This window comes from Malus domestica, chromosome 05 (assembly GCF_042453785.1).
Source record: "Malus domestica chromosome 05, GDT2T_hap1".
NCBI classification, from domain to species: Eukaryota; Viridiplantae; Streptophyta; class Magnoliopsida; order Rosales; family Rosaceae; genus Malus; species Malus domestica.
In genome coordinates, this window is record NC_091665.1 from 10,059,033 (window position 1) to 10,083,995 (window position 24,963).

General features: G+C 41.8%; 1 protein-coding gene across 2 annotated transcripts; it reads left to right on the top strand.

Annotated features, from left to right (window-relative positions):
* Positions 1-5,799: 5,799 nt before the first annotated feature.
* Positions 5,800-9,026, top strand: LOC103421850 (protein FMP32, mitochondrial-like). Of its 2 annotated transcripts, XR_011581216.1 has the most exons (7): positions 5,807-6,360; positions 6,500-6,559; positions 7,543-7,619; positions 7,748-7,804; positions 8,142-8,357; positions 8,516-8,582; positions 8,681-9,026. XR_011581216.1 is itself a non-coding variant. In XM_070822244.1 (6 exons), the coding sequence occupies exons 1-6, from the start codon at positions 6,043-6,045 to the stop codon at positions 8,798-8,800; spliced, it is 699 nt and encodes a 232-aa protein (XP_070678345.1). In that variant the 5' UTR covers positions 5,800-6,042; the 3' UTR covers positions 8,801-9,026. The 2 variants fall into 2 exon arrangements, 1 of the variants encoding a protein (XP_070678345.1); XM_070822244.1 differs by lacking the exon at positions 8,142-8,357 and having other exon boundaries at positions 5,800-6,360.
* The last annotated feature ends 15,937 nt before the right edge of the window (positions 9,027-24,963 follow it).

The window sequence follows — 24,963 nt, forward strand, 5'->3', positions numbered from 1 at the left end:
AGTGTATACATATGCCCATTGGGCAAGATGGATTGATCATAGACGATCAGCATCATGTTACTTCATATTTGTAGGAGGTAATATGGTTACTTAGAGGAGTAAGAAACAAAATGTATTGGAATAAGTCAATATTTAGAAGAAAAGGAATGTAAATATCTTGTAATTATTAGAGTCATGTTTTAGGAAGGATATTGTGTCCTTTACTTTGTTTCCTTTTGTAACAAGGATTGTATGTACTATTTATTCAGAATATGGAATACATGAAAATTAAGCCGTAAAATTCTATTTAGCATCAGAGCCAAGTTTGTCGTAACCCTAGAAACTGTAAAACAATATTTTCTTCCGCTACTGTGTTCGGTCAACTTGTTCCTGCACTGCTTGTTGCAGAAATCGGTCAGGGCGTGTATAGTGGATTTGCAACAGTGTGATCTTGCTGCCGTGTGTGGTGCTATGCTTTTGCAATTGTGCCGTGTATTGGTGTGTTTGTTCTGCCCGTGTAAGAGCTACAAGCGTGTTGTGCCGTGTGAATTGATGGTGCTTGTATGATTGCAGACTTGATAGTAATAAAAAAAAGGGAGATTTGATGTTGCTTGTTGCACGATTGCAGCATGTAAATCTGTGACCAAAACCAAAATAATAAAAAAATAAAAGGGATTTGTTGCTGCTTGCAGCGTGTGAATTGTTCTCTTGTACTGTGGGCTGTAGTTTATGCTACTTATTTCTGTCCGTAGATCAGTGTGGCCGCTGCTGTCAACTAAGAACAAAAAGATTGTTGCCGTTTGCTGTCCTTGGGCAGCGTGTAAGGGTTTCCTTTTTATACCGTGAGGTTTTGCGTGTCTATTGCTGGAACTGCAGTGTTGTGCTGCGTGGTTGCCTGCAACTGTTGACTGCAATTGTGTGGTTTGTTGTGTATCTGCATTGTGTCGTACTTGTTGTTTTGTCAGTGTTGTGCAGTGTGTAGTGACTGATGTGCAGTATATTGTTATTTCAATGACAAATACAGGTTGGATTTTAGATTCTGGTGCTACGGATCATATGACGTATGATAGAACTTTGTTTCAGTCCATGAAAGACCCTCATAGAAAGTGTGTGGCAACTGCCAATGGTTCTACTGCTGCTGTTGTTGGAGCAGGAACAATATCTCTTACACCATCTCTTCCCTTACATAATTGTTTATTGGTTCCATCATTGTCCCATCACTTATTGTCTGTACCTCAAGTCACTGAACAATTGGATTGTGTTGTATTAATGTATCCTTCATTTTGCTTACTTCAGGATATTTAGACAAAGGAAATCATTGGGCGTGGCACTAAGAGAGAGGGGTTATATTATGTGGATGACGTTGTTTCTGGCAGAGCTAATGCAGTTCGAGCATCTCGTACCAATAATTTATAGGAAGTTTGGTTATTGCATCGTCGGTTAGGACATGCTTCGTTTGGTTATTTGAGGCGTATGTTGCCTAGTTTATTTCATGAAATAAAAGAATCAGACTTACATTGTGAGGTATGTATTCTCGCGAAGAGTCATCGCGTTTCGTTTCCTCCTAGCATGAATAAAAGATTGTTTCCTTTCGAACTTGTGCACTCTGATGTTTGGGGTCCCGCTCCTGTTAGTACTTTGTCTGGAATTAAATGGTTCGTTACCTTCGTTGATGATTGCACTCGTATGACTTGGATTTATGTGATGAAGAATAAAAGTGATGTGGGTATGGTGTTTCGATCATTCTCTCAAATGGTTGCAACACAATATTCCTCTGTTATTAAGTTTCTTCGCTCTGATAATGGAGGTGAGTATATTGGTTCCGAGTTGTCCGGCTTTCTTCGGGATCAAGGAATTCTACATGAGACTACTTGTCCTCATACCCCACAACAAAATGGGGTTGCTGAAAGAAAGAACCGTCATATCTTGGAAACTGCCCGTGCCTTGCTCATTGGTGCATCTGTACCTAAACGGTTCTAGCCTGAAGCTATCACCTATGCCGTGTATGTGATTAACCGTATGCCATCCCGGGTTGTGGATTTTCGTACACCTCTCCAAGTATTGACATAGTTTGTTCCAGTAATGTCAACTAATACTCTTTCTCCTCGTGTATTTGAGTGTGTAACATATGTTCATATTCACAAGATTCATCGTAGTAAGCTCGATCCATGTGCTCACTGGTGTGTTTTTCTGGGATTTGCTCCTCAACAGAAAGGGTATAAGTGCTACCACCCTGAAACTTGTCATATGTATGTAACTATGGATGTTACCTTTTTTGAATCCGAGTTCTTTTATGCTTCGACTCCATCACCTTCCGATCACCCGGGGGAGAATATGAGTGGTGATCTTGGGTGGTTGGAAATATGTAGCTCAGGGGGAGTATTTATTGACAAAAAAAGCTATGAAAGCTCTCGGCAAAACACTGCTAAGAATGGAAACAGTAAATCTCGGTAAGACACTGCCGAGAATGTGAGTATCATTCAGCCAAGTAGCACCGAACCAGTTGAGTCTTCTCGGCAATGTGCTGCTGAGTGTGATGCAGAGTGTCAGCAGGGAGTTCCCGAACCAGTTTCACCGCTCCAGCAATCATTAGCTACCGAACCCGCAACCCCCTCTCTCTCAAGCTCAATAGTGCCACCCAATATGTCTTCTCTGAATATTCCTGAGGTAAGTACTACTGATGCTCATGTAACTAATCCAAATAATGTTATGAGTACATATAAGTTGCCGCCAAGGCAAAATCGTGGTGTTCCTCCGACAGGTTTTCTCCTGAAGGAAAAGTGAAGTATCCAATAGCTAATTATGTGTCATGCTCAAACCTTGCACCAGAACGTCAAGCCTGGGTAAACAATGTGGAAGCAATCCAAGCACCAAGCCGAGTTAAGGAAGCCTTGAAAGATCCTAAATGGGCTACTGCGATGGCTAAGGAAATGATGACACTACATAAGAATGATACATGTGAGGTAACTGAGCTACCTAAAGGGATGAAACCAGTTGGGTGTAGATGGGTCTTTACGATCAAATACAAGGCAGACAAATCGGTAGACAGGTATAAAGCAAGGTTAGTAGCAAAAGGCTAAACTCAAACTTATGGTGTTGATTATCATGAGACTTTTTCTCCAGTAGCGAAGATGAATACATTACGAGTTCTGATTTCTTTAGCTGCAAATTTGAATTGGCCACTAAAACAGTTTGATGTGAAAAATGCTTTTCTTCATGGGCACTTGGAAGAAGAAGTATTTATGGATTTTCCTCCAGGGTACAATGCCGGAGGGAAAACCGGAGTATGTAGGTTGCGAAAGTCACTTTACAGACTTAAGCAATCGCCTTGTGCGTGGTTTGGTAGATTTTCCCAAGTTATGAGGCGGATTGGGTATTATCAAAGTCACTTGGATCATACATTATTTGTGAAACAGGAAAGTGGTAAAGTGACAGCCTTAATTATTTATGTGGATGACATGATAATAACAGGTGATGATTCGAAAGAGATGATGAAGCTAGAACAAAACCTTGCCGCCGAGTTCGAGATGAAGAATTTGGGAGATTTGAAATATTTTCTTGGCATGGAAGTTGCTCGGTCATCTAGAGGTATTTTCTTGTCTCAACGTAAATATGTTCTGGGTTTATTAAAGTGCACAGGAATGATGGGATGTAAGCCTGTGGACACTCCTATCATAGAGAAACATTATTTGGGGATTTATCTAGATCAGGAACCGGTTGACAGAGGTAGATATCAAAGACTAGTGGGGAGGCTGATTTATGTTTCTCACACTTGTCCAGATATTGCCTATGTGGTAAGTGTGGTTAGTCAGTTTATGCAGTCACCAAGTGTGGATCATATGGCGCAGTAATGAGAATCTTGGCATATTTGAAGTCTGCCCCTGGTAAAGGAATTTTGTATGAATGTCATGGACATATGAGGATTAAGGGATTTACTGATGTTGATTGGGTAGGTGATGTGACTGATAGACGGTCTACATCTGGGTATTTTACTTTTGTTGGAGGTAATTTGGTTACGTGGCGAAGAAAGAAGCAGAATGTGGTATCACGGTCTTCTGCTGAAGCCGAGTATAGGGGTATGGCACATGGTGTGTGTGAGATTCTTTGGCTACAAAAGTTACTTTGAAGTCTTGGTTTTAAGCAGAAGGAGGCAATGAAGTTGTATTGTGATAATAAGTCTGCCAGGGAAAGAGCCGAGAATCCAGTACAGCATGACAGGACTAAGCATGTTGAGGTTGATAGACATTTTATCAAATAAAAGTTGAAGAAAAAGATTGTGTCAATACCGTTTGTGAACTCAGAAGAACAACTTGCAGATATCCTTACTCATGCCGTGTGTAGTAGAAGATTTGGTAATTCACTTGCCAAGTTGGGCATGAGTAATATCTATGCTCCAACTTGAGGGGGAGTATTGGAATAAGTCAATATTTAGAAGAAAATGAAAGTAAATATCTTGTAATTATTAGAGGCATGTTTTAGGAAGGATATTGTGTCCTTTACTTTGTTTCCTTTTGTAACAAGGATTGTATGTACTATTTATTCAGAATATGGAATACATGAAAATTAAGCCGTAAAATTCTATTAAATGTTGTTGCTCGCTCGAGTGCCGAAGTAGAGTATAGAGGAGTTGCTTTGGGAACTAATGAAATGCTTTGATTACAAAATATTTTGAAGGATTTATGGTCTTAAACACACCATGAAGCTATATTGTGAGAGTAAAGCTGCATGTGAGATCGTAGCTAATCCAGTTCATCATGATCGAACGAAGCATGTGGAAGTAGATTATTTCTTCATAGCTAGATTGAAAGATTATTGAGATACCAAGAGTCAAGTCGAAACCTCAGCTTGCATATATGTCTTAACAAAAGCAGTGTCGAAAAGGATTTTTGCAAAACTTGTAGCAAGTTGGGCATGTTCGATAATGCACGAACTTGAGAGTGTTGGAAATAGAAATGCAAACATTGTAATTGATTCTATTGAAAATTTCTTTCCTTAATAGGTTTCTTAGATTAATTGTGATTAGGGTTGTACAACTATATATATATATATATATATATATATATATATATATATATATATATATCCGAATAACAATAATAATGTTGAAGCATTCACAAATTCTAAGCAGTAAGCACCACTCCCTCTTATCAATGAAAGTCACTCTTGACGTCAAATTTATTAAGGATTTAGGGTTTAGTACATTAATTCTACAACATGGTTACAAAGTGATAATGATGAAGCTCACCTAAGAGAATTTTTTTTTTTGAAGAAAATTTACTACTTGTCATATTTGCAATAGTAATGAGGAAACTATCACTTGAATAAGATGCATTGAGCACAACATGAAGCTTTCTCAGTTCTTTACAACACGGTAAACCTTTTAGTTTTGCATTTGGCTTTGGAGAAATACAATATAAACTAAAAGAAATGGATGATGCTAAAATGATCATCATTTTAAACCATATTTTATAGATCACACAATATGACAACGGTTGATGACTAGTTTAAACATTCGAAGAAGGAATCCAACCATCAAGCGTCACATCATGTGATTTGCAAAATATGATCTAAAACTGATTTGTCTAGGATTTTTCAAAACAAAAATTATTATGATTAGCCATCCACAAAAAAAATCCCCAAATTTTGAATTTAAAATAGAGTAATGTTATCCACACACTTATTTTTACTTCTCACCACCCTCTTAATTTCGGCCGTCAGATCAAATAAATTTTAAAAAATCAATGACAAAAAATTACTAAATATGTGAAAAGTAAAAATAAATATGTGAACAGCTATGTATAAGTTTGGAAGTACAACCGCAAGACTTGACTTGGGCAAAGGCTTGTAACGACCGAGACAGAGTCACAGGAAAGCATAAATATAAACGCAAGCTGTTTGCGTTTCCCCCAAGCAACCGCAAAACTACTTTCCCTTTTCATTTTTCCTTCTTCTTAACGTCCTTGGGCCATCCGCCATCCACGTTTGTTCGCCGCCTCTCTCTTCCTCTCTCCAGTGGACCCCACTTCGAGTATCAGCTCTCCCTGAAAGATTTGAAGCAAATCCATGGCGCTCTGCAAGCGGGTGCTTCAAACCGGTGCCGAATCGGCGTTTCGCTTCTCCGGCTTCCGACGAAACTTCTATGCGCCTTCCTCGACGGGCAACAGAGGACACGGACTCGTGAGCAGGCAGATTTCGCAGCTGGTCAAACCGAACGGAAACCGCGCGTTTCTTGTCGACACGCTGGCTCTGGTCAGGGGTTTGGAGGCCAAAGGCGTGCCGACGAAGCAGGCGGAGGCCATCACGGCTGCGATCACTGAAGTTCTGAATGATAGCTTGGAGAATGTAGCTCATGCTTTTGTATCTAAATCCGAAATGCAGCAGGTAAAATGCTGCTCTCCAACTGTTTGTTGATTTGCCTCAGTGGAGTGTTAGTTTACAAGTTGTGCGTGTTTTGTTCGATGTTTTTACTGCTCATCTTGCGGTCTAATTTTGATGCGTTTTTTGATTTTGGTATTTGTAGGCTGTAATGCTGCAAGAATCAAACCTGTCAAAGTTCAAATCCGAAGTACAGAGTTCACAGGTTCCAACAGATTTGTCCTTCCTTCTTCATAAAACTTAGCACTTCGAGAATAATTTATAGCTATTGGAGCAGTACTGCTACTGTTTTGGTATAGCGTTCCGTGAAAGTTGCTATCATATTACATGCCACCAAATGGAATTCAGCATTGTTTGTTATGATCAGCTTGGTTTAGTGTTCATTGTTCCATCATAAACCTAAGTTGGGGGAGAAAGTATCTGATTGCTATTTTTGGATGGTTAACGTTGAAACAGTAACAAAATAGATTGTGGTAGAACAATGCATTCACTGACAAAATAGATCGTGGTAGTAATAAAATAGACATGAGTTTTTGAAGTAGAGTAAAATTTGGTAATTTGCAATTTTTTTAGGGAATTCTTATTGGCACTACTAAATTCTCATTTTGCACTCCAAACTTTTTATATTTAGAAAGAAAAATACACTTCTAAGGAGTGCATAATGAGATTTTTGGAGTGCTAATAACAGTTTCCTTTTTTTATATCGAAACTAGCAGGGGATGGATTTGTTCCTTATCCATCACCCTTCATTCTTTATCAGAAATCGTATCTAGTTCTTTCGAGGGTGTTTAAACCTAATTCGATTTCCACATACATTTAACTTGAAACTCAATGAAGTCGATTAATTACTTGGTGATAAAACAATGAATTCACTGAAAGCAACTAACTTGATATGCTTGTATAGGACTTACAACCTGACATTGAATGGTCTTTAAAAAAAAAGGATTTGCAGAAAGGCTGAAACACCATAAAATTGGCTTTGCGTTCCTTAATGTGTTTATATCTTGTGTTAAAAATCAGTTCTAACCATGCTATGGCTTTATGATGCTGGTAAACTCTTTTTGAGGTAGCATAGCATGATTTTAGATTTATTAGACTATTGAATGGTTTTAGTATTGAATAGTCCTATACATATAGAATACAAAAATTATCATTTTCTTATTCTAATTAATCGTTGTTTGGTCGTAGGAGCATCATTTTACAGTGTTGCAACGTGAAACTGAAAAACTTCGTGGTGATATAGAGAAGATGCGCAGTGAATTGAGGTATGTCTTCTGATGTATTATGTTTTTGGTTCTTCTACTGTCAAGGGAATTATTGACTCATAACTTATTATTCCAATACTGTTATTTTTCTTGGTGGTCTTAGTTCAATAGTTTGTTTACTGAAACAGGTACGAGATTGACAAAGTTACAGCAGGGCAGCGTTTGGATTTAAATCTTGAAAGAGGGTAAGTTAATTTTCTTGTTGTCTTCAATTTTATTAGTCCCTTGGTACCATTGTAATAAGTTTTGTTTACACCCACTTTTCATCTTTGGACACCCATAAATTTTTCTTACTTTAATGACCATTGTATCCCATTATTAAATTTACTGAAAAATTAATGGTGAAGGGCGGTTGTTCCAGCCACCTCTGAATCCACTCAATTATCTCTCTCCCACCCACAGATGCAATCCCACCACCACCCCCTTTATCCTCTCTTTTTGTCTCCCTCTCTTCACATTTTATTATCCTTTTATCTCTCCTTCGCCGGACTAATGGTGATCGGTGGCTCCTCCCATCTCCAGATCGGCGGAGTGGCAGACGGCTATGTTCCAGCCACCTGGGCTGGTGAGTTACCTTACAATAGAAGAAGAAGAATAGCCATTGTTTCTCCAATTTCTTTGTGCAATGGATCTTTTAGCCTTAGCCACACTTTTGGGTTCGGTGGGGATGGGGATTTGCTGTTGTTGGAGAAGAATAAGAGGAGGTTATTAGGGGTTGAGTTGGATTCACCAATGAAGGTGAGATGGGTGGTTGTGCAATTTTTTTTCCTTCTATATTTTTTTATGTAGGGTTAATTTTGGAATGTTATAAATTGAATGGGGTGTCCAGAGATGAAATTTGGGTGTAAACAGATTCCTCTCGTAATAAATAAATAATTTCTGATTCATGATTGCAGGCGCATACGCGATGAGCTTGCCAACCAAAATGCAGAAACAACTAATCTCACAAATAAACTTGACAGAGTGAGCACGATTACTGCACTGGAAACTATTGTGTTTACATCAGTTGACTTATAACATAGGGTTTTATTAGAAATAATGATCTTGAACCTTGTTGACAGGAAATTCATGCATTAAGAGCACAGGTGGAAACTGCAAAATATGAGGTGATCAAATATTGCATAGGTACTTTGGTCTCCATAACTGCTGTTGGACTCGCTGTAGTTCGTATTTTCGTATAGGATTGTAGGTACTTTGGTCATCGACGAGGCAGAAACTCGGAGGTCACTATTCTTTTCGTGGCAATGTGATGCCTGTTACAGGGTTATATAGCCGATATAGACGTATGGTCATGGGAATTTGATGTTAGAACGAACAATTCAAAGTACTGTTACACATGTTTACAGTTCCAATAGTTATAGCCAATTTAAATTTTAATGGTAGATCTCACCCTTGAGTAGGCGAAAATGTTTGGTGTAACTAGTTATTTATCATATGTTGTAGTTTCGCGTAATGTGGGAGATAGAAATTTGAATAAATAGCAAGTTACAAGGTAAAATTCTTCCGTAAATACTCTTGTAGCGACGGCCGTGATTGAGTCGAGAAGTAAAACTTTACGACACTGTAAAAAATTAAAAAGTTAAATTCTAACATCACAAGATCTACCAATCCATAGTTACAACTCGGTGGTTCCGAATTTTGTCAAAAGGAAACACAAAAGTAAAGAACAGGTAAATTGAACTCAGAATCTCGGCGCACGGTAAATATTGTGTGGCGGAGTACCGGAATGTCACACGGAGCAGCAATGGCGAGAATTTTTTGAAGCTCATGTGCATCTAGAGCAGCTGCGATCCGGGCGTAACCAGGCCAGGTTTTACGGCCATCTGCTAGCTTAAACAATCACAAGTTCATCATGTCCGCCTCGTCGCTCACATCAACAACTTCCAGATTCATGAGTTCGTCGGCCTTCTCGCCGGCCAACCTCAGTTCTTCTTGTCTCCTCGTCTCCTCCACTAGGGGATGATCAGCCATCTGCTTATGAATCGCGAACTCTCTCAAGGTACGAAGCGAAACAGGTACATCTTGTGCTGCATCCATTCTAGGGTTCAGAAAACAATCAATAACATTTAATCAGTAACCTTAATTTGATGCAAATAAACATCCAATTTTCTGAATTATAAATTAACAAGAAACACACGTGCACTACGCCAAAATCTCCTATTATTAACATTAAGACATAAAACAAATTGAACATACATACCTTGTATATTGTGGCGCTTAAAAAATTATGAAGTTTCAAATTTTAGTTCAGTTGTCTAATACGATGTAAAAATATTGAATTTGTTGATTTCATTCATGGGATAAACTCTTTATACACCACAAGCCTTGGCTGCAAGGATTATGATTCCTTGAAAAGTACGAAAAGCCAATTACATTTAATTACAATACTTGTAGAACAAGGTTTCCTAGCTAGGGTTTTATTTTATCAGTTGAATAAATCGTGAGACCAAAAAGATGAAAAATAGTAAAGAAGTGGTGGTTTTTGGTGGAGGCAAACGGAGAGAGTGATTAAGGTGGAAGGGCTACGGTTTCCCACATCAGAAATATTTTGGCGAACTTTTTATTTATTTTTATTTTTTCAACGTATAAAACCAAATGGAGGGGAAAAAAAAGTTGGGGTATTTTTAGGGTGGTGTTATCTACACACATGTCTTTACCTTTTATACACTCTTTTTAACTTTTGGTCATAAGATCAAATAAGTTAGAAAAGATTAAAAAATAAAAATTAACAACAAATGTTGTGAGAAATAAAATTAAGTATGTAAATTGCACCGCCATATTTTTACTTTATATTTCGAGTTTGGATTCTCTCCTATTCCACATACCTAAGTTTTAAACGTAATCATGTCATGTGTATGATTTTAGTTTTTTTTTTTTTTCTTTACAAATAAAGGACATAATCATGTCACGTGTATTGGTAACAACACACTTCCTCTTTCCTTTTTAGTCTTATTCAACATCGTGTATAATTTATATTATTTTTTATGCCAAGGTTAACCCTTTACAAATTACAAAAAAAATCATATTAATTTTACTATTAACGTAAGTGGTGGATTGCATTAGTAATAAAGTTTTTCTCTTTAACTCACTAGGATGAAGTCTTCTTTTTATAATAGTTTAGATTTGTGATATCACTTGTAATAAAAAAAAATCAATACAACAACAACAACAACAACAAAGCCTTTTCCCACTAAGTGGGGTCGGCTATATGAATCCTAGAACGCCATTGCGCTCGGTTTTGTGTCATGTCCTCCGTTAGATCCAAGTACTCTAAGTCTTTTCTTAGAGTCTCTTCCAAAGTTTTCCTAGGTCTTCCTCTACCCCTTCGGCCCTGAACCTCTGTCCCGTAGTCACATCTTCGAACCGGAGCGTCAGTCGGCCTTCTTTGCACATGTCCAAATCACCGGAGCCGATTTTCTCTCATCTTTCCTACAATTTCGGCTACTCCTACTTTACCTCGGATATCCTCATTCCCAATCTTATCCTTTCTCGTGTGCCCACACATCCCACGAAGCATCCTCATCTCCGCTACACCCATTTTGTGTACGTGTTGATGCTTCACCGCCCAACATTCTGTGCCATACAACATCGCTGGCCTTATTGCCGTCCTATAAAATTTTCCCTTGAGCTTCAGTGGCCTACGACGGTCACACAACACGCCGGATGCATTCTTACACTTCATCCATCCAGCTCGTATTCTATGGTTGAGATCTCCATCTAATTCTCCGTTCTCTTGCAAGATAGATCCTAGGTAGCGAAAACGGTCGCTTTTTGTGATCTTCGCTAGATTGCTCCGGTCATTAGTGTGGATAAGTATATAAATGGATAGAGATAGGAAAGCAAACACAAGATGTACGTGGTTCACCCAGATTGGCTACGTCCACGGAATAGAAGAGTTCTCATTAATTGTGAAGGGTTTACACAAGTACATAGGTTCAAGCTCTCCTTTAGTGAGTACAAGTGAATGATTTAGTACAAATGACATTAGGAAATATTGTGGGAGAATGATCTCGTAATCACGAAACTTCTAAGTATCGGAGTGTGGTGTCGTCTTGACTTGCCTTATCTGTCTCATAGGTAGATGTGGCATCTTCTCTGGAAGTACTCTTCCTCCATCCAGGGGTGGTATCTTTAACTGGTGGAGATGCACAAGGTAATGTATCAATTTCACTTGAAGCTTACTTGTAGTTTCAGGCTTGGTCAAGCGCGATACAAACCATGTAGTAGGAGTCCCCCAAGTCGCCGAGCTAGGGGGTCTGCTGAAAGAGGTGACAGACAAGGTAAGCAATCAGAGCTCCGACTGATTGTTCACCTTCTCCCCATCTTGCAGCAGCATGAAGGATAAAGAGAAGAAAAATGAGAAGAGATGATATGAGATACTTTTGCTTTTGAAGAAGTAACTTTCCACAGGCTTATTCTTGAACTGAGCTGGAGGGTTTTCTGGTTTCCTCCAGAGTATAAGGCCGACTGAAGAATTTGAGGGTCAAAACAAGTCCATCAAATCTAGAGTACGTTCCACCCTGCTGATATGGGATACTTTTGCTTTTGACAGAGTAATGGATGTATCGGCACGTGTGCTGTTACGCTTGTCTCCACATGCTTCCTTGTATCCTTCGCACTTGCCCTATCTGTTCCTCAAGAAGATGCGGAATCTTCCCTGGAAACATAAGATGTTGAAGATGAGTACTCGAGAGCAATGCCAGGTAAGTAATCAGGTAAGGGGTTCCAGGCAGTCAGTTCCTGGCTGGAAGCTTGATTCCAACTGCTGACTGATTGCTCTCTTTCTCCTTGTCTTGCAGGTAAAAACAAGGCCAAAGGAAAAGACAGGGAAAAAGCATGATATGGGATACTCTTGCTTTTAACCCTGATGATATGAGATATTCTTGCTCTAGTATAGCTTGTTTGCAGAGGTATTATCGGGGGGAAAGAAAGCTGAATATTTCGAAAGGCTTCGTTGGGAGTGCCCTCTCAGATATGATGAAGGGTTGAGCATTTTTGCAGGTCTGCCTGTCCGTTGGGGATGGAGGTCGACATATATAGGAGTCTCCCTAACAACAAGTAGTAATGCTATTCCTTTACCCTGCTTGGTCATAGCACGGTAGTGGGAGCTGCCAGTTTCACATGTTTTAACTCTGTCAGAGCACTTTGAAAAAGTGGTCTGTGGTATCTGGCTCTCGAGATTCGGAAAACGATGCCTCTTCGATTTTTGAGAAAGCAATCATGTTGGGGGTCTGACTCTCGAGATTCGGAGAGCAGTGTCTCTTCGATTTTTGAGGAAGTAATCATGTTGGGAGTCTGGCTCTCGAGATTCGAAGGGCGGTGCCTCTTCGATTTTGGAGCAAGCAATCTTGTTGGGAGTGTTGTCTCGAATGTGAGTAAAGGTTGGGCATGTTTGCTAGTCTACCTTGCCACGAAGCACAAAGGTTGACACACAGGGACTTTCCAATTATCCAGCAATGGTACTGTTCCTTTACCCTCTCTTCAATTTTGAGAAAGTAGTCATGTTGGGAGTCTGGCTCTCGAGATTCGGAGGACGGTGCCTCTTCGATTTTGGAGCAAGCAATCTTGTTGGGAGTGTTTTCTCGAATGTGAGTAAAGGTTGGGCATGTTTGCTAGTCTACCTTGCCACGAAGCACAGAGGTTGACACACAGGGACTTTCCAATTATCCAGCAGTGGTACTGTTCCTTTACCCTTGTGGGTAATAATATGGTAGCTAGACCTTCAAAATTTATGTGTCTAAACTTTGTTAGTGCTGTTTCTTTGCTATTCTTTTACCTTTCTTGGTCAGAGCGATGTAGTGGGAGCTGCAAGCTTCACGTGCTCAACTTTGGCAAAGTTATATGTGGTACCCATGAGCTATTGTTGCGTGTGGGAAGTGGGTGATTGAACAGTAAGATTCATGTGCTTTCTACTTCACCAGAAGTCTTCGACAGAATGCCCATAATTTCTGCAAAGCTGAGTGTGCGTGTGACAGGTGCTGACAAGGCTAGAAAAGTAGGTGCCTCTTCGATTTCTGAGATTGGCCCTCGTGGTCTCTGAGCAGCCCAGCTTTTGAGAAAGCGAGCGCCTCTTCGATTGATTCGGAGAACGATGCCTCATCGATTTTTGAGAAAGCAATCATGCTGGGGGTCTGGCTCTCGAAGATTCGGGGAGCAGCGTCTCTTCGATTTTTGAGAAAGTAATCATGTTGGGAGTCTGGCTCTCGAGATTCGGAGGGCGGTGCCTCTTCGATTTTGGAGCAAGCAATCTTGTTGGGAGTGTTTTCTCGAATGTGAGTAAAGGTTGGGCATGTTTGCTAGTCTACCTTGCCACGAAGCTTCTCTTCGATTTTTAAGAAAGTAGTCATGTTGGGAGTCTGGCTCTCGAGATTCGGAGGACGGTGCCTCTTCGATTTTGGAGCAAGCAATCTTATTGGGAGTGTTTTCTCGAATGTGAGTAAAGGTTGGGCATGTTTGCTAGTCTACCTTGCCACGAAGCACAGAGGTTGACACACAGGGACTTTCCAATTATCCAGCAGTGGTACTGTTCCTTTACCCTTGTGGGTAATAATATGGTAGCTAGACCTTCAAAATTTATGGGTTTAAACTTTGTTAGTGCTGTTTATTTGCTATTCTTTTACCCTTCTTGGTCAGAGTGATGTAGTGGGAGCTGCAAGCTTCACGTGCTCAACTTTGGCAGAGAACTTTGGCAAAGTTTTCTGTGGTACCCATGAGCTATTGTTGCATGTGGCAAGTGGGTGATTGAACAGTAAGATTCATGTGTTTTCTACTTCCCCAGAAGTCTTCGATAGAATGCCCATAATTTCCGCAAAGCTGAGTGTGCGTGTGACAGGTGCTGACAAGGCTGGAAAAGTAGGTGCCTCTTCGATTTCTGAGATCGGCCCTCGTGGTCTCTGGGGAGCCCAGCTTTTGAGAAAGTGAGCGCCTCTTCGATTTCTGAGATCGGCCTTTGTGGTCTTTGAGCAGCCCAACTTTTGAGAAAGCAAACGCCTCTTCGATTTCTGAGATCAACCCTCGTGATCTCTAAGCAGCCCAGCTTTTGAGAAAGCAAACGCCTCTTCGATTTCTGAGCAGGCGCCTCTTCGATTTCTGAAGCTCCGTCGAGTGCAGATTTTTATAGGGGCTGGCATTAAGTTCCAAAGCACACTTGAATCTCCACCAGTAGAAGCTTCATTCTCGCACTTCTAAGATCTTGATTTGTCCGACCTCTTCTCTCTTCAACACCTTTGAAAATGTCTGGCCCCTCCGACCGTCGTTTTGACTTGAACCTTGTTGAAGAGGCAGCCCCGCCTTCTCCAGACAACATATGGCGTCCATCCTTCGTCTCCCCCACTGGTCCTCTTACCGTTGGGGATTCCGTGATGAAGAATGATATGACCGCTGCGGTGGTGGCCAGGAACCTTCTCACTCCCAAAGATAACAGACTACTTTCCAAACGGTCTGATGAGTTAGCTGTTAAGGATTCGCTGGCTCTCAGTGTTCAGTGTGCAGGTTCTGTGTCTAATATGGCCCAACGCCTATTTGCTCGAACCCGCCAAGTTGAATCATTGGCGGCTGAAGTGATGAGTCTCAAACAGGAGATTAGAGGGCTCAAGCATGAGAATAAACAGTTGCACCGGCTCGCACATGACTATGCTACAAACATGAAGAGGAAGCTTGACCAGATGAAGGAAACTGATGGTCAGGTTTTACTTGATCATCAGAGATTTGTGGGTTTGTTCCAAAGGCATTTATTGCCTTCGTCTTCTGGGGCTGTACCGCGTAATGAAGCTCCAAATGATCAACCTCTGATGCCTCCTCCTTCTAGGGTTCTGTCCAGTACTGAGGCTCCAAATGATCCCCCTCCGGTGCCTTCTCTTTCTGAGGCTCTACCGACTGCTGAGACTTCTCCTAAGCAACCTTTGTGAAGGCTCCCTCTTGTGTGTTTATTTTGACTCATGTATATGTACATATTTGTAGCTTATCGGGGATATCAATAAATAAGCTTTCCTTCATTTCAACGTATTGTGTTAAATACACCAAAGCCTTATTCGCTAAGTTCTTTGAATTTTCTTTTGTTGAAGCTTGTATGTTGAAGCTTTCTGAGTGGAGCATGTAGGTTGGGGTAGTGTTCCCTTAATTTTCCGAGTGAGGAAAACTTCTCGGTTGGAGACTTGGAAAATCCAAGTCACTGGGTGGGATCGGCTATATGAATCTTAGAACGCCATTGTGCTCGATCATGTGTCATGTCCTTCGTTAGATCCAAGTACTCTAAGTCTTTTCTTAGAGTCTCTTCCAAAGTTTTCCTAGGTCTTCCTCTACCCCTTCGGCCCTGAACCTCTGTCCCATAGTCGCATCTTCTAATCGGAGCGTCAGTAGGCCTTCTTTGCACATGTCCAAACCACCGTAACCGATTTTCTCTCATCTTTCCTTCAATTTCGGCTACTCCTACTTTACCCCGGATATCCTCATTCCTAATCTTATCCTTTCTCGTGTGCCCACACATCCAACGAAGCATCCTCATCTCCGCTACACCCATTTTGTGTACGTGCTGATGTTTCACCGCCCAACATTCTGTGCCATACAGCATCGCCGGCCTTATTGCCGTCCTATAAAATTTTCCCTTGAGCTTCAGTGGCATACGGCGGTCACATAACACACCGGATGCACTCTTCCACTTCATCCATCCAGCTTGTATTCTATGGTTGAGATCTCCATCTAATTCTCCGTTCTTTTGCAAGATAGATCCTAGGTAACGAAAACGGTCGCTCTTTGGTATTTCTTGATCTCCGATCCTCACCCCTAACTCGTTTTGGCCTCCATTTGCACTGAACTTGCACTCCATATATTCTGTCTTTGATCGGCTTAGGCGAAGACCTTTAGATTCCAACACTTCTCTCCAAAGGTTAAGCTTTGCATTTACCCCTTCCTGAGTTTCATCTATCAACACTATATCGTCTGCGAAAAGCATACACCAAGGAATATCATCTTGAATATGTCCTGTTAACTCATCCATTACCAACGCAAAAAGGTAAGGACTTAAGGATGAGCCTTGATGTAATCCTACAGTTATGGGAAAGCTTTCGGTTTGTCCTTTATGAGTTCTTACGGCAGTCTTTGCTCCTTCATACATATCCTTTATAGCTTGGATATATGCTACTCGTACTCCTTTCTTCTCTAAAATCCTCCAAAGAATGTCTCTTGGGACCCTATCATACGCTTTTTCCAAATCTATAAAGACCATGTGTAAATCCTTTTTCCCATCTCTATATCTTTCCATCAATCTTCGTAAGAGATAGATTGCCTCCATGGTTGAGCGCCCTGGCATGAACCCGAATTGGTTGTCCGAAACCCGTGTCTCTTGCCTCAATCTATGCTCAATGACTCTCTCCCAGAGCTTCATTGTATGACTCATTAGCTTAATACCCCTATAGTTCATGCAATTTTGTACGTCGCCCTTATTCTTGTAGATAGGCACCAAAGTGCTCGTTCGCCACTCATTTGGCATCTTCTTCGTTTTCAAAATCCTATTGAAAAGGTCAGTGAGCCATGTTATACCTGTCTCTCCCAAAAGTTTCCACACTTCGATTGGTATATCGTCTGGGCCTATTGCTTTTTTATGCTTCATCTTCTTCAAAGCTACAACCACTTCTTCCTTCCGGATTCGACGATAAAAAGAGTAGTTTCTACACTCTTCTGAGTTACTCAACTCCCCTAAAGAAGCACTCATTTCATGTCCTTCATTGAAAAGATTATGAAAATAACCTCTCCATCTGTCTTTAACCGCGTTCTCTGTAGCAAGAACCTTTCCATCCTCATCCTTGATGCACCTCACTTGGTTTAGGTCTCTTGTCTTCTTTTCCCTTGCTCTAGATAGTTTATAGATATCCAACTCTCCTTCTTTGGTATCTAGTCGTTTATACATATCGTCGTAAGCCGCTAACTTAGCTTCTCTGACAGCTTTCTTCGCCTCTTGCTTCGCTTTTCTATACCTTTCACCATTTTCATCGGTCCTCTCCTTGTATAAGGCTTTACAACATTCCTTCTTAGCCTTCACCTTTGTTTGTACCTCCTCATTCCACCACCAAGATTCCTTTTGGTGTGGGGCAAAGCCCTTGGACTCTCCTAATACCTCTTTTGCTACTTTTCGGATACAACTAGCCATGGAATCCCACATTTGGCTAGCTTCCCCCTCTCTATCCCACACACATTGGGTGATTACCTTCTCTTTGAAAATGGCTTGTTTTTCTTCTTTTAGATTCCACCATCTAGTCCTTGGGCACTTCCAAGTCTTGTTCTTTTGTCTTACTCTTTTGATATGTACATCCATCACCAACAAGCGATGTTGATTAGCCACGCTCTCTCCTGGTATAACTTTGCAATCCTTACAAGTTATACGATCCCCTTTCCTCATTAGAAGAAAATCTATTTGTGTTTTTGACGACCCACTCTTGTAGGTGATCACATGTTCTTCTCTCTTCTTAAAGAAGGTGTTGGCTAAGAAGAGATCATATGCCATTGCAAAATCCAAGATAGCTTCCCCATCCTCGTTTCTCTCCCCAAAACCATGGCCACCATGAAAACCTCCATAGTTGCCTGTCTCCCTGCCCACGTGTCCATTTAAATCTCCTCCTATAAATAACTTCTCCGTCTGAGCAATTCCTTGCACCAAGTCTCCAAGATCTTCCCAAAATTTCTCCTTCGAACTCGTATCCAACCCTACTTGAGGTGCGTACGCACTAATCACATTGATAAGTTCTTGTCCTATTACAATCTTGATTGCCATGATTCTATCTCCTACCCTCTTGACATCTACAACATCTTGTACCAAGGTCTTGTCCACGATGATGCCAACACCGTTTCTCGTTCTATTTGTGCCCGAATACCAAAGTTTAAACCCTGAGTTTTCTAGATCCTTTGCCTTACTACCAACCCACTTAGTTTCTTGTAGGCACATAATATTTATCCTTCTCCTCACCATAACTTCCACTACTTCCATAGATTTTCCCGTTAAGGTTCCTATATTCCACGTTCCTAAACGCATTTTGCTCTCTTGAACTCTACCCTTCTGTCCTAGCTTCTTCACCCTCCCCCGTCTAATAGGATCAAAGTACTTCTTTTGTGTGTCCCGGGTAAAGTTGATAGGAGCATATGCTCCCAAACAACTTTGAGTGGAGTCGTTCGAAAAGAAGTTTCTATGGCCCCCTTGCTCATTTAACACTGCATCCGGGTGCCGATGGAGATACAGCGACCCTTGCTCACTTATCACTGTGCTCGGGCCACACAGCGCGCCACTTACGGGTGACGCCCTAGCTTTAGCGCGATTTTGTTCTGGATTCATTTTCATAAGGATTCGACGTGATCATGGAGTGCCGGCTGTCGACTACCTGACGCCCTCCCCCTCCTCCTTTATCCGGGCTTGGGACCAGCCATGTAAGACATAGGCGGAGTTTAAAAAAAAAAAAAAAAAAAAAATCAATATACATACATAATGCAATAGTAATGCTGACTTAGTTAGGGTTTGTTTATACCATACTTGACCAATCCCGAAACTACTGTGCACCGGTCAACGTTATACCGTCAAAGACCCAGAAGAGTTTCCCTCCAACCAGGAGGCCAATCACAGTGCGACACGTGTCGACATCAGAAGCCAATCATAGCGTGACACGTGTCAACATCAGAAGCCAATTACAACACGACATGTGTCAATGTCAGAATGAAACTAGAAACTCTATTTTATAAATAGAGATCATTCTCTCACAATATTTCCTAATGTCATTTGTACTAAATCATTCACTAGTACTCACTAAAGGAGAGTTTGAACCTATGTACTTGTGTAAACCTCACAAGTAATGAGAATTCCTTTACTCCGTGGACGTAGCCAATCTGGGTGAACCACGTACATCTTGTGTTTGCTTCCCTATCTCTATCCATTTGCATACTTATCCACACTAGTGACCAGAGCAATCTAGCGAAAGTCACAAACTTAACACTTTCTGTTGTACCAAACTCCTCACGATTTTGTGCATCAATATTTGGCGCCGCCTGTGGGAACGACACTTATTCCCACTCTCTTCAGCTTTGTTAAGCTGGTTTTCACCATTCGTACACTCTCTTTTGACCAGACATCCATCTCCAACATGGGGAGTGAAGAAAGCCACAACACGCAGAATGACACCCCTCTTGCACTTGGTGCGAAGCAACAAAAGAATGAAGGAAAGAGGGTTGCTCTTCAAGCTAAAGTCGATGAGCTAGAAGCTTAGAACAACAAGATAGCAATGAAGAATAAGGTTATCCAGGAGCAGTATGAGAAGCTTTTTGAGACGCTCCACAAAACTAGGCGTACTCAAACACGCGAGCTCGTTACCCCTGTGGACATTAACCATCATTTGGGTGCCTCCCAACACAAAGGGTCACCTTCCTTTGACATGGGTATCCCTGATGAGGAGCGAGCTAATCATCAAAACATTGATCAACATGAGACTTCTCTCAACCCAGCTGCTTCGACCCAAAGTAGGAGAAGTGGAGGAAGACACCTCCTTATAGAAGGAGTGGAAGGATCGAAAGCCGTCTTTCACGACTGTCAAGATTTCCTAAAGCAACGTCGAGACAATCCGATCAGTGTAAGCTCGAAGATCAATGACCCAAGGGTCTCTGAAAGACTCGGTCCCCTCCCATGTCCCAGGCCGGCTACCAATTTGGAAGGGACAACAAATCCTAGAAAAACACGAAGGTATAGGGGACTCAGCGATGTTCTGACAAACATACCTTGGAAGTCAGTACGACGAGTCTAGGGAAAAATCACATGCTTTTGATCAAACCTTCATACTTCTAAGAGGATTTGGAGATTTACGAAAGAAAGCTCCAGTGGTACATGACTCCACTCAGGAACCTCTTGTCCTACAACTTCTTAAAGAAGTAAACAAGTTGAAGGTCGAACGACAAGCTGAGATACCTGATTGGAACCAACCTAGGCCTGGCCCTCTCACAAAGAGGATCCTCGACACCCCCCTTCAAGCAAAGACAAAACAAAAGCTTTGTTTACAACTCTATACTGGAAGGGAGGACCCAATTGAACACCTTAACCTCTTTGAGTCCACCATGGCATATTGGATGCACACCGATGAAGAGCGATGTCTTTTCTTCCCCTTCACCCTTTCTGGCGGAGCTCTAAACTAGTATTGTCGTCTTCCACCTGAGACAGTGGACTCATTTGAGGAACTGAAGAAACTGTTTGTCTCTCAACATATCTTCCAGACCGATCGCTTGCATTCTACATATGACTTGTACACTATTCGCCAGAAGCTAGACGAGTCACACGAAAGTATGCTGGTCGTTTCAGCCATGAGTATTCTCGCTGCACTCAGGCAGATGACAAGACCACCCTCAAGGCCTTCACGGCAGGCCTACGTGATTGTTTCTTCAAGTACATGATCAATGCCAACACTTGGAAGACTTACTCTGAGGTGATGGCACAGGCTTACAACCATGCCTCTGCCGAGGCAATGACATATCAAGGGAAACCCCCCACAACCACCTTTTATCAGCAAGTAGGGAGTGGAAGCCAGATCCAACCAAATGAGAAGACCTTGACCTTCCAAACTGCAGCGGTGCCTCCCCCTGCCTTATTTAATACTTTACCAAGTCAACAGACATATCAATCTCAGGGCAAAAGGAAAGATTTCCATCCTTACTAGTCTCATTTTAGTAAAAAGAGTAAGAGACACTAACGCGATAACCAAGGGTATCGCCATGATAATCCCGGACCCCAAGCAGTCAACACAGTGGGTCAAGCACGTGTCAGGACAGCCCCTACCCTAAGGTATGAAGCATACACACCTTTGAACGCCACATGCATGGCCATTTACCCCATCATAACACACCTGATACCAAAGCCAAAGCAGAGGCACCCAGATTACAAGCCCACGAAGAACACGAGCACGTTTTGCTACTACCACGAGCATAACGGCCATAACGGCGAAAAGTGTATCACCCTTCGTGATCATATTGAAGCTTTGGCATGTGAAGGAAAAATTGATTAATTCCTCCTTCACCCTCCAAGTGGTAACCATAACCAACGCCAGGTGAATGTGATATATTCCATAAGTGGTGGCACACCCATATCTAAATCTTCCAACAGAGCCATGAAAAATAGTGAACGAGCTTTAAGGTTTGGCCACCAAGTGTTTCACGTGGAAGACATCAGGGGAGGTAAGTATCAAAAGCCTAACTGGGATCCAATATGTTTCTACCCTGAGGAAGAAAGATGTATCATTTACCCTCACAACAACCCACTGATTGTGGAAGCTCACATAGCCAACTTTGAAGTACGACGAATCCTGGTAAACATGGGGGCTTCGGTCAATATCATGTTTTCTAAAGCTTTCAGGGCACTTAATGTAGCTAAACACTTGCTCGATCGCTCGATTTACCCTCTGATAAGCTTCTCCGGTGATATCGTGCAACCTTTGGGGAGCATACACTTACCTTTCACCATTGGTACAAGCCCTTACACAGCTACCATTACCACTAACTTCCTAGTGGTTGATTGCCCAACGACATACAATGTCATCTCCGGACGCACATGCATCAATGATCTCAAGGCCATAGTATCCACACATATCTTGTTGATGAAATTTCCTACCCTATATGGCAATGGTTACATCAGATGAGATCAACTTAGTGCACGATCATGTTACAACACTTCGGTCAAGCAACAGCACCTGCCTGTGCCCAAGGAAACCCTTTCTATACATGACCAAGTCATAAAGACCAGCCCAGACGAAGCCAACTTGGATCTTCACGATGGCAACAGTCAACCCAACGATCCTCGAGATGACTCTTTCATCTAGCAAACACAACCCGCTGAAGAGTTGGAGAAGGTTTCTATCTCAAAAGATTATTCGGATCGCATGGTGAAGATTGGCACCACCTTGTCACCACCCATTCGGTTGGTATTGATCTCTTTTTTACTAGAGAACACTGAGGTCTTCGCTTGGTCATATGAGGACATGTCAGGTATCTCTCCCGATATCATCTGTCATCGCTTAAGTATTGACCCCAAGAGCAAGCCAGTGAGACAGAAGCGAAAATCTTATGACAATGAATGGTACGAGGCAATGAAGGCAGAAGTTGAAAAACTCAAAGGCATAGGCTTTGTCCGCGAAGTCAATTATCCAACGTGGGTAGCAAATGTTGTCCTTGTTAAGAAGAATCCGACCAAGGAAAGTCTCATGCTCCAAAAGGTCTTATGGAGAATGTGTGTCAATTACACTGACCTAAACAAAAGATGCTCGAATGATAGCTTTCCTCTTCCCCTCATAGACAGACTTATAGACTCTACGGCAGGGTGTGAGCTTTTGAGCTTCATGGATGCTTACTCAGGATACAACCAAATCTTCATGAACCCTATGGACCAAGAACACACAGCCTTCATTACTGACAGGGGACTATATTGCTATAAAGTGATACCCTTCGGCCTAAAGAATGCAAGAGCAACTTATTAGAGACTGGTCAATTCAATGTTCGTCGAACAGGTTGGGAAGAGCATGGAAGTTTACGTTGATGATATGCTAGTAAAGAGTAAACATGCTGACCAACACATCACCAACCTATCTGAAACTTTCACCATTCTGAAGAGGTATCGAATGAGGTTGAACCCCAAAAAATGTGCCTTCGGCGTAGGCTCTGGCAATTTCTTAGGCTTCATGATAAGTCAACGAGGCATTAAGGCTAATCCCGAGAAGATCAAAGTAATCCTCGACATGAAGGAACCGGTAACTTCAAAAGACATCTAAAACCTTACTAGCAAGGTGGCAGCCTTAACTAGGTTCATTTCTAAGGCAACAGACATATATGCTCATTTCTTCAAAGCACTTAAGGGAAGTAAGAAGTACATTACATGGACTGATGAATGTGATGAGGCATTCAAGAACCTCAAAGACTACATGAGTAAAGCCCCTTTGCTCTCCAAACCTGAGGTTGGTGACATTCTCATTATCTATCTGTCGGTATCGGCTTCAACAGTAAGTTCTGTTCTCATTCGAAATGATGGTAATGTCGAACGGTCTGTCTACTACGTTAGCAAGGCTTTACAAGATGCGGAGATACAATACTCCAACATTGAGAAATTGGCTCTAGCATTAGTCATGTCTGCTCGAAAACTTCGCCCTTACTTCCAAGCACACTTCATCATCGTGCTTACCAATCATCCTCTTCGACAGATACTCTAAATTCCTGACACTTCCGGGCGAATGATCAAATGGGCGATAACATTGGGTGAGTTTGACATCTCCTACCAACCAAAGCCAGTTGAGAAGGGCCAAGCAGTGGCAGACTTCATCGCCGACTTCACATATCCTGTTGACATTGTTTCTACGCCTAAAAAAGTGGTTTCATTACCCTCGAAAGCTTAGACAATAGAACCAACAGCCCCAACATGGAGTCTATATGTTGATGGCTCGTCCAACTAACATGCTTGTAGAACAGGACTAGTCCTTACGACCCCTGACAAAGTGGCGATGAAGTATGCTCTTCGTTTCAAATTCAAGGCATTGAACAATGTGGCCGAATATGAAGCCCTCCTAGCAGGCTTACGTTTGGCCAAACACCTTGGGGTTAAACGAATTGATATCTTCAATGACTTCCAAACCAGGTCACCAACAACTTTGACGCTAAGAGCAGCTCTATGGCAGCATATCTGGCACAAACATAATTGTTGCTCAAGTAGTTCCACTACCAGATCACCCAAATTCCTCGAGCGGCACTACCATATCACCCAAATTCCTCGAGCGGCAAACAATCATGCAGATGCTTTGGCTCACCTTGCCTCAACGATGGAAGACAAGATTGGGAGAAAAATTCAGGTCGAATTGTTGGCAGCACTAAGCACCATGGCTACGAAAGTGTGCAACTTACAACAGGGGGATTGTTGGATTACCCTGATTTATAGATTCCTTGCTCATGGCACCCTTCCAAATGACAAAGTCCAACCTAAGCAAATTTGATACAAGGCTACCCGTTACTTGATCATTAATGACCAACTCTACAAGCGGGGTTTTAACCTACCATACCTAAGATGCCTTATGCCCGCAGAGGCGAAAACTGTCCTTCGGGAAATACATGAATGAGTCTGCGGAGATCATGCTGGATCTCGATCCCTAACACACAAGGCTTTTCGTCAAGGATATTACTAGCCAACACTCTACCAAGATGCCATCAGAATATCCCGCTCATGTGATAATTGTCAACGCTACGCACTTATTCCTCACTCCCCTCCCGAGCCACTCACTCCTATGATCAGCCATTGGCCTTTCGCCCAATGGGGACTTGATTTGATCGGCCCATTGCCTGCAGGGAAGGGCAA

Excerpts from the sequence above, each read along its gene's own strand:
- LOC103421850 (XM_070822244.1), top strand. The coding sequence starts at position 6,043 with ATGGCGCTCTGCAAGCGGGTGCTTCAAACCGGTGCCGAATCGGCGTTT. Across the intron at positions 6,560-7,542 it reads CCGAAGTACAGAGTTCACAG|GAGCATCATTTTACAGTGTT; the intron begins GTTCCAACAGAT and ends GTTTGGTCGTAG. Across the intron at positions 7,620-7,747 it reads AAGATGCGCAGTGAATTGAG|GTACGAGATTGACAAAGTTA; the intron begins GTATGTCTTCTG and ends TTACTGAAACAG.